At 37.4% G+C, this 13,031-nt stretch overlaps 2 protein-coding genes across 2 annotated transcripts; both read right to left on the reverse strand.

Annotated features, from left to right (window-relative positions):
* Positions 1-499: 499 nt before the first annotated feature.
* Positions 500-3,681, reverse strand: LOC133032633 (chlorophyllide a oxygenase, chloroplastic). Its single transcript, XM_061106696.1, has 9 exons — positions 3,248-3,681; positions 2,813-3,046; positions 2,621-2,725; positions 2,245-2,523; positions 1,989-2,136; positions 1,700-1,884; positions 1,499-1,611; positions 1,114-1,408; positions 500-1,031 (listed from the first exon to the last, which is right to left on the reverse strand). The coding sequence occupies exons 1-9, from the start codon at positions 3,323-3,325 to the stop codon at positions 861-863; spliced, it is 1,608 nt and encodes a 535-aa protein (XP_060962679.1). The 5' UTR covers positions 3,326-3,681; the 3' UTR covers positions 500-860.
* Positions 3,682-9,303: 5,622 nt separating this feature from the next.
* Positions 9,304-12,269, reverse strand: LOC133032634 (glutamyl-tRNA reductase 1, chloroplastic-like). The gene is made up of 3 exons (XM_061106697.1): positions 11,728-12,269; positions 10,972-11,213; positions 9,304-10,803 (listed from the first exon to the last, which is right to left on the reverse strand). The coding sequence occupies exons 1-3, from the start codon at positions 11,996-11,998 to the stop codon at positions 9,673-9,675; spliced, it is 1,644 nt and encodes a 547-aa protein (XP_060962680.1). The 5' UTR covers positions 11,999-12,269; the 3' UTR covers positions 9,304-9,672.
* Positions 12,270-13,031: the final 762 nt, after the last annotated feature.

Consider the following 13,031-nt stretch of genomic DNA (forward strand, 5'->3'; position numbering starts at 1 on the left):
GCAGCGCTAGTTGCAATAGGGGTTTCTATACGATTTTTTGTTACAATTTAAGTTGCATCGCTAATTACAATAAGGGTTTCTATGTAGATTTCTATAAAAATGCAAAAAAAAAACTATTTTGAAGTATAAAAAAAACATTTAATATTAATATATAAACACATATATAAGTGTAAATTCGCTCACAAAATCCATTAGCCTAAACTATTTAAGAAACGCTAAAAGGTACCACTGTTGTTTAGCACCCTCCTCGGTATAATTCTATGAGAATATCATCGTAAAACACTACTTATAGAAAGTATTGGGCACCAATAGTGCCCAATAACAATGCTCAAATTATTTTGAGAGTGACATAAAAGAGAGGCATTCTCACCCTTTACTATTACTTTACTCATATATGTTGTAAATCAAGCTTTTCCATTTTACAAGAAGGGGGTGATCAATCTGCGTCTGTGAAACTGGAAAATATTCTTCATTGTAACATGGAAACGTGAAAGAAGAATGGAGAAAAAACAATTGGAATTAACACTGTACTGTATGGTACTGTACACGGGATCAAATATTAGTGCACAGTTTCTATAATGCTTACATAGGACATTTGATTATTGAGACAATATGATTTTGTGCCTCAGATTTAATTCACAGTTCCGCCGAGTTAAACTGGGAAGTGGGATTCATTCGATGAGTTCCAAACTGCATGACATCGTCTCGGTCGATCTTCTTCTTATGTATGCAAGGTTCTGGTGGAAGAGACGTTGAAAAGTTATTCATGCACAGAATGGTCATCAGGAGAAAACATAAGAAGTTATTTGATCTATGTAAGTTGAGAGTTTCATTTTAACTTTCTTTTTTTTTTTTATTTTTTACATGGATTCACTGAAAGGTATCTGCTTGGCTCCTCTTTCCACTGCATCTCTCCATACCCTATATCTAACTCCTAGTTTGTCATATGAAACTGGCCAATTCCATACATTTGCTCCATTGATCATTCTCTCTTGTTGTCCAAGTACAAGCCTCAGATCCTCATTCAAAACCTGTCAAGTTATACAACAAAAAGTAAACATTTGCCTTGTTGTGTCAGCTGTGATGTGATTGATGATGGATGAGTATGTTTACCTGTTCAGCGAAATGCTTCCATAGACGGTCGATAAAAGGAACATGTTTAAGCAATGGTGCAAAATCTAGCGACATTCGGTATAGCAGTCTTGTCTTCTCTCTTGATGAAGGTAAGCAGACATGAAGTTGGTGAAGGTGTGTGGCGCATTGTTGTGTATTCTGTCCTTCTAGCTTGCCAGGCTTAGAGATTCCAATAGTTGAGAGTACCATACAAGGAGGTCTAAACTCCATATCTATTGGATACGGATCCCAGTATCCTTGCAAGCCAGATGCAGGTGTCAAGAATTTCACCAAGCTGAGGATTTTAGAACAATAGCAAACGAAGAAAGTTTAGATTCATCTAACTTGTCATGTTACCATGATGAACTGCATAGATAAAACAAACCTGGGGACAGTCCATCCTTTTGCAAAGGTGGATGTGTGAGTGAAAGGAGCATGAGCAAGATCCAAAAGGTTATCTAAAAGTAGCCCATGTTCAACCGGAAGTTCCATGACTATCTGTTTTGAGGGAAATACATTACAACAAAAGAAATATGTTAGAGAAGATTGTTGCATCTCAAAGCACAGAAATGTCTTTGAGGTATACCTCTGCATGGACTTGAAATCCTGGAGGAGGTTTTAAGGAAGGGAGATTGGGAGAGGGAGGATCACTGCCTGGCCAAACCCAGATCATCCCTTCTTTCTCAAAACAAGGCAAAGACTTGATTTTCACTTTTAGTAATCTTGTAGATGGCATTTTCTTGCACTCACCATCTGTTGAGTACTCCCAACCTGATTTTTTTGGATAAGAAAATGCTAGAATTGTTAGTGAATCCAATAAGAATTATTACTACTACTTTCCATCTATCTATATGTACCACCAAATATTTACTCACCATGGTATGGACATTGGATACGACCCTCATTTACAGAACCAAGGTGAAGAGGGCACGCTCTGTGTGCGCAGGTGTTCTGGACACATCCGAGTTTTCCATCTTCTCCGCGAAAGACTACCCATGGTTCTTCAAAACAGTCAATGGGAATCTGAAATAGAAAGGAAATCAGGATTTTGTAAGGGAAGCAAGCCAACCATATATTGTGTTTCACATTCTTCTACCAAATGAAATACATGTGTTCTTTCTGGGAGCATACCATCGTGTCATCCTTAAGGTCAGTGGAAAAGGCAACTGGGTACCAGAAGTTCTTCATGTTAGAATGGTAAGGTTGAACAGGACCTGAAACATTCAAGCTTTTTCTAGGACTTCTCTTCACATCAACTGAAGACTCTGAGTAAGAACTTGGTGAATGGGTTGTTGGCTCAGGTATCTTAGTGGTTGTTTTCCCATCTTGTAATAGCTTATCATTCACCAACTCTTCCATGTAAGCTAGTTTATCAAAAGCAGTGGCAACCCTTGCTTCAGATATATGTACCTGTTGTTAATTGTTCACATGAAAGACTTTTTAACATGGTTCCAAGTTAGTGAAAAAAGTTAAACTTAATTACTATTTACATGTGTATGAGCATCACCTGTGTATGAGCTTGTGATAGTTCATCTTGCAATTCAGCTAGCTCCTTCTTCATGGTACCAATAGACTTGTAATCACGAGCTAAAGGATTCAAAACTTCCACGACCTACACAGGTTAAACTACATTTAATAACAATAAAACACAACTTCAAAATTGAATAACATTAATGAATGAAGTTTGTTCATTCCAAACCTTCTCATGAAGAAGCATGATTGTCAGAACATCTTGCCGAGCTCGCCAATCACAGTACTGAATATCAAATCTAGCCACTTCAAGTGCCTGATTTACATCTAAGAACTTGCCTTTGCTCTGAGGAAACTTGGCTCTTGGATCCTCCACATCGAAAAGAGGACCCCAACCACTCTTCTTCTCCACCCATGCTTCCTCCTCCAGTACAGCAAACACCCTAAACCTTGCTTTTACACCCTGAAATACCATAACATTGACAACAAGTAACCCCATGTAAATATAATCACAGTGATCAATCATAACCACACTAAAACCCAACTAAAGGGCTAGACTTGAGCGTTCTTTAGTGTAAACTACATTTGACAACTGATATCACAAAACATAGCAATGACGCAGATAATCTAAAGTACCAAAAAGAAAAATGAAAACTTTACATACCTTCCTGTATTTAAGCTTAGATGATCTACAAAGGGATATTGGCAAAGAGAGAGCTGCAGCTGTAGCGATGGCGTTCATGGCGTTAGAAGCTGACAGAGTCCGGTGGAAAGAGAAAGAAAGTGGAAAAACATAGGAAATTGAGAGAGTTATATTTCTTTGGATGTTGTTGATAAGAGGTTAGTGTTGGACGCGATCTCGGTTTGCCTCCCATAGCCTGCCACGTGGAAAACCGTGGACACCTTTCCTTCCCACGTGGCATGCCTTACTTCCACATCCTACTTTGGTAGGCCCCTTATATCCTGCCAACTCCCATGGTCAAGATATATATCTCTATCTTCTTCTTCTTCTTCATTTTTTTTTAAAAAATAAAAATTGTGTGGATTTAGTCTAATGGGATTGGTGCTATACTAATTTCAGTATTGTCAACCAATCACAACTCTCCTCCATCTGTTTATCCACTCACGTTTCATTCATTCTAGGATTCTAGCTCATATTTTTGCTTTTTAAAGGGCATATGCTTTTCTTCCAATCTTATTCTACTTTTCACATTTTCTAATAAATAATGAGAACATTAAATTACTTTAATTTATTAAATTTAGAAAAGTAATTTATGGTAAAAATAATTAAATTTAATTCTTAGTTGAAAATAAATACTTAAATTTAATTTTTAACAATAATAATATTTAAGTTATACTTTTATTGGTATATTTAAATTAATATTTTTTAAAAAATAAAAATTTAATAATGTGGATTAATCATGGATTGACACGTGACAATTTAATTAACACTTAATAGTCAAGTACCCATAAAAGTTTCACAAATATAACTTAAGTATTATTACCGTCAAAAATTAAATTTAGATATTTATTTATAACTGGAATATTTATGCGGTAAATTATTCAAATAAGAAATTGAAGAACTCAATTGAATAAGGAATTAAAGAAGTGAATAATTCTCTAACTAATTTTTTAAGAAATGTCATTAAAACTAATAACTTTTATTTATTTTTATTTTATTTTTTAACATTACCTATTTAATAACAATTTTATCTTTTAAAATATATCTTATAAAATAATTATCATAGTTTATATTTTAACCGTACAGGCTAATTAGTCAATTTAAGCATTTTAATTATATTTTTTTAATAAAGTAAAAAAAAAAATTATTGTTATTCAATTTGAAAATAATTTTAGTAAACAACATATTACAAATATTTATTCTAATTTTTCCTTATTTATTCTATTAACTTTCTCTATTAATTTATTATGATTCTATAATCAAATTTCAATTTACGGTGGAAGAAAAGAGTAAGTGCATTGATGTAACGACCTCTTTGCTAGGCACGCTACAGTGATTTACTAATTACTGTGCACGCCCTAATCAAAAGTTTTCTCAAAAAATGTGTTAATCAAAACTTTTAATTAAACTTTAAATCTTTATAAACATAGTACATAAAATTTGGAATCCCATCTTAAAAGTTTACAGCAAAATTCCAAAATACATTTTATAAACATGTCGCTTCGCAACTACAAAATAAAGGTCCACGTCGTCTCAAGATCGAACTCTCCAAGTCTAACCATATTGATATGTACAACCATCTTCAAGCTCTGGACTCACTAGTGCTCAGCCTTCACCTTTTATTTACCTACATATGCAACAATAACTGTGAGTTGACAGACTTAGTAAGAAAAGCACAAAACAAATAACATAAAACTGACTTGTATCTAGACGCTCATACAACTATTTATAAGGCTTCAGATGCATCAAAAACGTTCTTAACAGAAGTACGACCATTGTACCACATGCACTAAGTACTCGTCCTGTACTAGTGTTGGTAGGGCTAAATTGTACCCCGAGTACCAGTAAGTGTTGTACCACATGAACTACGTACTCGTCGCGTACTAGTGTTGGTAACACTGTGTCGTACCCTTTGAACATCATATATTGTACCAATACACTCAGTACTGCAATCGTACTAGTGTTGGTAGTATACAAGTTACATAATACAACATTCAATTTACTTACACACACATATACATATACATAGCTTATGCTAGTCTTACCTCGTTTCCTAATTCAAGTGTGTCGGTCAACCTGAACTGAGGCCTTATGTCACAATCACGCAAAACGGGTAAATCACTTGCTAAAACCTTTTCGGAAATCTAAACTCAAAACTAAAAGTTTCCCTATCGATAAATATTATAAAAATACCCTAAATATTGAGGAAATACAAAAACTAAGGCTCCCAAAATTACTAAAACCGGTAAACCAAACTTTCAAAATGGTAAATCGTTTTCTAGCGTTGCTGGCCTTCTTGGTTGTGTTTTTATTGTTGTTCTTATTGTTGTTGTTGGTGGTGGTGGTGTTGCTTGCCTTCTTGCTAGTGTCGTTATTGTTGTCCTTGTTGAAGTTTTTGTAGCTAGTCTTGTTGTTGTTGTTGTTAGTTTGGTGTTGATAATGGTGAATTGGGCACCGTTGGAGTGGTGGATCCCTCGAGATCACCATCCCCACCGGGAAAAAGTTGCCTAATTGGATTGGACTTAGGCTTTTTGGGATCCCTACCGGACGGTTGGGGGGGAGTCTTGCGCTTTGAGGTCCCAAAAATACCTTTCTTGGGAAATACGAGCCCATCTAAACTATCTTGTAAAGCATTGGTGTTCTCTGGTTCTTCTCGAGCGGATCCCTCCACGATTGGAGCATCCACTAGGGCGTGTTATTTGGGATGGCTTCCCTAGTTCACGCCATTCCTGAATGCGACCAAGTCTTTGGAAGCCCCTCCCATCGCGACAAGAGTTTTATCGAGCGCCGCGAAAGCAGTACGGGTGGGGTCTGCAATGGTTGCCTTCCCATGAGGAGGGATCTCCCAAACATCCAAAGAAGAAGAGATAGAGGGAGGCTTCGGCTTACAGGACTAGGAAGCCTTAGTCTTGCCCTTTCCTTTTCCCTTAGTTCCCCCCACCTTGGCCAAGGATTTAGCCAATTTGTCATTCAAAGCCTTTAACATTTTCATCTTGGGAGTATCTATAAAAACAACAAGCACATGATTAGAAAACCGACTCCAAAACAGCAAAACCAAAGGCATAAGCAAGATTCAAACGATATATTCCTAAAAGAGTGTGCATGTGGGTGCAACCATTCAGTGAGCAACTATAAAGCTCCCCACAGGTAAAGAGATTCATGTCCTCCCAACCAACGAAGTTGCCATAATCTCTGAAGAATGGAAGGACATGGTTGCAAAAGGATCAACTATAATGTTGTCTTGAGGCAACCCTGGATTACTAGGACTCCTAACAATTTTGTCTACTCTATCTATGAACTCGCTCAGTGGATATTTAGCGAGATTTAAATTCAAAAAGTAATTGTCGAATCCCCCTTGATTCATCTGAGAGAAATGATGGAGGTTGGGGTACAAAGAACACCAAAGGGCCTATTACCTCTTCCGAAAGTGTTAGCTCCCAAAGCGCCTTTATCTAGGTAGGTCGCACCATACCTCTCCTAGATCTCCCTAGCTTCGATCAAAAGATTTGGGTGACGGAGCATCCAACTAGCTTTCAGGAGTTGATCCTCTTTAGCAGCTTTTGTGATAAGTTTGGCAAAGTCATGAGACAATTCCTCCTTAATATCCTTAGGAGCTTGACTATGGCCCATGTTGCTAACATTGTCAATGCTTTGGAAAGTCGCGATGAGTCTGTGCTCCCAGAGTAACGGTGTTGTAACTAGATCTTCGACTTTCAGTTGGTCCTCAGTGAAAGCCTTATATTGAGCTGCTTTTTTGATCAATTTCTCAGTCTCAGCACTCCGAGGAATAAGATCTATCAAAAGAAACAAAAGAGTATGGAAATTGACTCAACACTTGAACCAAACCAGAAGATAAGGGAGAAAATAAATCAAGACACTAAGTGCAAAAAATATTTACCTATGAGTTGGAAACTGAGTTAGAGAGTAGGTAACCTCCTCACCAAGAAGTTGGTGGAGAAAAACCAATACTCCCTGAGGTCATGGGAGCCTTTGGTAAAACTGGTGGGACAGTAAGCATCAGGATACTTCTCAAGCTTATAAAACCCCAACTTCTTGCAAATTAGTCCTCATCGGGTGAGACTTCAGTGCGTAGAAATACAAAATCTCTTTCGGGAAGGGCACCTCGAACTTGTTCACTTTGCAAAAAATATACCATCAAGCCAGAAGCTTGTAAGATGGAAGTATTAGTTGGAAAGGAGCTATCCCAACGCATGCGGTGAACTCTGCAAAATAAGTTCTTAGTGGGAGGTGTACACTACTTTGAATATGGGACCAGCTCCAGGCACTGAATTCCCCCATGCTCACGGACGCAGATTCCTCTAGGGTGGCCCTCCTGTGCCACATCAATCTCAGAATTTTGAGTAGTCCAGCTCCAATAGCGTACGACTCAAGCATCCCATACGAACGGAAGAAATTCTCTTTCTGATCCATCTCCGAGATGGAATCATTTAAGGAGGAAACTCTTAGATTTTGAGGGTACTAGATGGGGCCTCCTCCAGAATGGTTTCCGAAAACTCTCCTAGAGTAACCTTCGAAATGACCTCCGGGATGGTAGCCAGTTGAATTTCCCCTGCAGGAACTCCCTCCTAAGTTCCCTCAGTGATGGTTCCTCCGGCGAGGACGATGGAAGAGTTGTCTTCGATCTCCACTGCATCAAGATGTGACTCTTCATTCAAATCCATCACTGGCGAAAGAAAGAAAAGCACCAAGCAATTAAATATCCACTATCCAAATAACAAAATGGGTATTGAAGAAAGTCTCCCTAAAAATTATTTGGAGAGGTCCTGCCGGACCCGTCGCTTTTAGGAACAAGTTTTTCACAAGTAACTCAAAACGACCGGTCAGGAACTCTAGAGAAACAACCAAAAACGGCATCGATACAATCGATCCCAAAAAACAAAGGCCATTGCAGAGTCCTAAAAACTCCTCACATGCATAAAAGAATAAACTTTTTCGGGAGTACATTCAAGAATCCATAAATTACTGTTCAACTCTAATCCCAAAATCCTACCGGCATGCAAAACTTATAGGTTATTGGTGATTATACCCTAACAGACTACACGACAAGGACACTCATGGCGCAAGAAATTTGCACACAACCCAACCCTGGAAACATGTTTCTACAAGCAACATCTGATCATTCAAACACACAGTATGTTCTAGACCTAGCTTGAACTTAGCACTTATATCCTAGATATGAAATAGTGTAAAGTCAACATAGCGTCAGGGAACTTACTTGATGTTTGGATGGGGAATGGAAGGTTGTCGTGCAAATCTGCCCAAAAGCGTTGAACCCAGTCGATCAAGTGGTCATAGCCGGCCCGAATATCGAAATTCTTGTCTAGTTGGGGGTGGAGCAAGTCTAAATTTATGGGTTCGGCTTTTGGAAAATAAAATAAATGGAAGTTAAGGAAATACTAGATGAGACAGTCAAAAGCCTCTTGCATTCACTGTTAATGGCGATGGTGAAACAAGAGTCTTTGGAAATTAAAGGCTTTGGTTCGAAAAATTGTAAGAAGGCTTAAAAAAATTGAAGGTGATAGAAAAGGGGAAAATGGATTCTTGGAACCTATTTATACTCCAATTTCAATCTTTGGAGTTTGAAATAAACGACCTAGATTATTCCTCCCAAAAAGCATCTTTCCGTCCAACAGATGGGGAGCTGAAAAGACCGCATTTAATGCACAGTCTAAACGTTTAATATTCATTATTACACGTCTCGTGTCTTGTACGCATTAAAAGAGGGGTCACCTCAATTGTTATGTCATCATTGCAACTCCTCCCAAGAAACGCGCCTCCTACACGCGCGTGTCGTCAGCAAATGCATCAAAGTGTAATCTTCAGATGTAGGCTCAAATCTCGAGACAAACTACTATAATTTCTGTGATTTTTTATCCATCAGTACATACTTGCACTATCTTCTTTGAGTGCTCGATATTTGAAGAGAGTATTCACATATTTATCCCTCAATGTTCAAACGTACTTTAAATCCTTGAGTATTCTGGTGTTGTTTAAATATAAAAAAAGAACAAACATAGTTTTACTGTATGAAATAATCAGTAAGTTTTAATTACAAGACTTGAGAGTTTACATAAGATGGGATACTGACTCGAGATTTAGAAAAAGCAACTCCTTACATGGATAAAACTGATCACATAATTCCTCACAATGCATTCTACAAGGCCGATTATAGGACATAAAAAGGAACTCCAAGTGAGAGTTAGGCAAGTGTCTTACAACAAATGGAGTGGAAAATCCTAACAAGGACAGTCACTTCATATGAACGTGGCAATGGAAGTTACAACCATGCAAACACTAGAATATATGAATATGGGGATGTTACCCCTTATTCAGAATCAAAAAGTAATAAAGACGTCTAGTGAAAGAAAGCTTTTCACGATAATATCTTACTTCTGGGTTTGTTCCACCTTGGCTCGAATCTTTTGCTCCAACACAGATATCTCTGTCTCGAGACTGAACATTCTATTAAGTGCATGCATATTCTCAAGAGTTTCTGACAAAGTCCGGCTATCACTACCATCACATCTCAAGTGTTGCATTGGACCATGTAGTAGCTTGTTCATGATACCTCGGCTAAGATCATCCACAGCTTTTCTTGTTTTCTTGGAGATGTCGTCTCCCATCTTTGATAAGCATTTTTCTAGCTCAGCAGCCCTTATTCTTTCAGCATAAGCTCTCAGTTTCTTGATGGTCGGAACAGTCTCCAGTGAGTCCCTCCATGCTTCAAATTGTTTTGATTCATCAGCAATAATTGCCTGAGCCTCCATTGCTTTGCGGAGACGATCTTCTTTATTAGCAGCTACAACCTCTTTCAGATCATCAACATTGTAAATCCTTGCAGTCTCAACCTCCCCAACACATGAACCAACATTCCGAGGGACAGAAATATCAACGAAGAGCCTATAACCCCCAGTTTCTTGATCAACAGCAGGAAGATCCTTCACATGCTCTTTCAAAAATAATGGAGTCTCTGATGCCGTGCTAGTAAACACAACATCTGCTTCAGCAGCACAAGTTAGCATCTCAGTAAGGGGTTTGTAGATGATCTCTACACCGTTAATCTCCTCACGGATGGCCGCAACTCTTTCTTCGGATCTATTCACAACCATCATTTTTGTACAACCTTTTGCAACCAAGTGTTTGATCACAAGCTTTCCCATCTTTCCAGCTCCAATCACCAACATACGAGCAGTAGTGTGAGATGATTCAGGAAGCTTCATTAAGGCAAGTTCAACAGCAGCAGAGCTCACAGAAACTGCACCTGCAGCAATGTTGGTCTCAGTTCTAACCCGCTTTCCCACAGTGATTGCATGCTTAAACAGTCCACTAATGTTCCTACCAAAGCCAACAATTCCTTGCCCAACTTTGACAACTTGTTTAACCTGTGCAAGGATTTGTCCTTCTCCAAGGACAAGAGAGTCGAGACCTGCTGATACTTCAAAGAGATGCTGTGTTGCATCTTTGTTATACAGTAAAAACCGATGCTTGCAAATCTCCGAAGCAGGGATACCACTTGTCTACCAACATAAAGAGAAAATATTGGTTAGATAAAATTCAAAGAATTGTCCTGTCATTTAACTATAAAATGCTTTTATTCTCCAGCCTATCAGTAATAAATTCCTACAGCTACATTAAACATATAATGGCAATGAAGAAAAAAAAACAAATATAGCTTTTGAGGGCACCTTTGACATCCACTCTGTCACTTCTTTTACACCACGATGCTGAGATAGAGCTACCACATATATCTCCATTCTGTTGCAGGTACTAAGAACAGCAGCTTCTTCTATATGATTTAACCCACAAAGCTCCCCTATGGCTCGAGGCCATTCTGCTTCTGGAATTGCAAGCTTTTCTCGGATTTCAACAGGTGTAGTGTGAACACTGAGTCCAATCACCACAATACTGCTCCTCTCCTTAGTATACCCTGATAAAAACATACAGTAGTTTCACACCAACAGTTAACCACAAAAAAAAAAGGGTACAATAAAATCTCGTGAGCAGAAGTTGTACAATAACCCCTAACATGACATTTCAGAAAAGCTCTCTCGGCAAGAATCATTACATAACAAATAGTTCAGTCAAATAGATATGGATATGAATGATAGAATTAGGATGTTTAAAGAAAATCATATGCAGCTAAACATAGAATCAAATCCCAAATTGCATATTAGTGAACAGGGCTTGTCTCCTATCTACAAATATATGTCATTACATTATGTAATTTAAGACAATTATCACAATAAACATCGAATTGAAATGTGAGGAGATCATATATTAATAACAAAGCATTCACAGGCCCATGTTTTAAAGGACAAAAGACTCAGCAACAAGTAACAATATTCAAACAACATTTGCACAAACACAGTAAGCACAGTTTAATTTATTAACTATGAATTTTCAAATCGAATACAATCCCAAAACAATTATGAGAAACATACTATCAGCAGCAGAGGTCTTGAGCTGTTCAAGCGCGGAGATATTAGAACCACCCGGCTCATTAGTCTGAACCGAAGTCTCAGAAGCAGAGACATCGCACCTAACGACCCCTCTCTGAATCAGGGCTCTTCTGGCACGAATTGGTTTGCAAAAAGATGAAAGTGGAGAAGAAGAGGGAGCAACCCTGGAGGTGGACGTCGTCGTATTAGCCGAAGAGGACTTGAACAGTAAAGCCTCCAACTTTGCACCGGCGAAACTTGTAGAGACAGCCATTGTTGGTTGAAAACGGAGATGAGAACCTAAACCTGAATTTTCAGAATTTGGGAACTCAGGAGTTGGTGAAGAATCCAAATAAAATAAGATTTTTTTTTTCAATAGGCAATGAAAGGCAGGCAATGGGTATGGGTTTGTGTTGGGCTTAAAGATGTTTGGAAGAGATGGAGTTGATGGACTTTGCTGATTTCAGCGTCTTCTGATTGGCCAATCCATTGCACGTTTTATCCACACTCTCATTCTCTCTCTCTCCCATCTTTTCTTGGCACCACATTATATTTCTAAATCAACAAAGATTTCTTTTTGTCTTTAAAAAATGTTTTGTTGGTTATTTACCTACCATGCAAATTATTTAATTTTTTTTAAGTAAATAAAATAAAATAAATTGAAATTATTTTTGGGTTTACAAATTATGTATTATAACATTAATGAACCTTAAATCTATTTATAATTTGTGAATCAACACAACCAACCAAAATAATGGAAAAAAATATATATTGAACTTGTAAAAGTTGTAAATTTTAATTATTTTATTTTTACTTTGTGAATAGAATCACACATAATTAATAAAGCAGCAAACTATAATCATCGGTGGAATCTCTTCGAACCAGGATAACTTATCGTCTGACCGAAGGACATGTTTTGCCAAACCATGAGCTGCAGAATTCAAATTGCGAGCCACATGGGATAAAACTGCCCCTAAAAATTTAAACAATAAAACTATAACGTCTTCAAGTAGCAAACACCATCCCATTATTAAAAGTTGTCGCTAGAGCTAAAAAAATTGAAAAAATATCGCAACACCAAACTAAAAAACACAGTTATATTAGAATAACAATCTTCAAAATAAAAATTAAAAAATAAAATTAGAATTAACACACAACCCATATCACTAGTTTAACATTACAAAAAACTAAAAAACAAACAAAATTTCTAAGTATAACTAGCCAAAGGTATTACCCTTTGGCTAGTAACAACATACTAGCACTCTAATTTAAAACTGCTAAAAATTAATATCAAACAGATTATATTT

This window comes from Cannabis sativa, chromosome X, assembly GCF_029168945.1.
Source record: "Cannabis sativa cultivar Pink pepper isolate KNU-18-1 chromosome X, ASM2916894v1, whole genome shotgun sequence".
NCBI classification, from domain to species: domain Eukaryota; kingdom Viridiplantae; phylum Streptophyta; class Magnoliopsida; order Rosales; family Cannabaceae; genus Cannabis; species Cannabis sativa.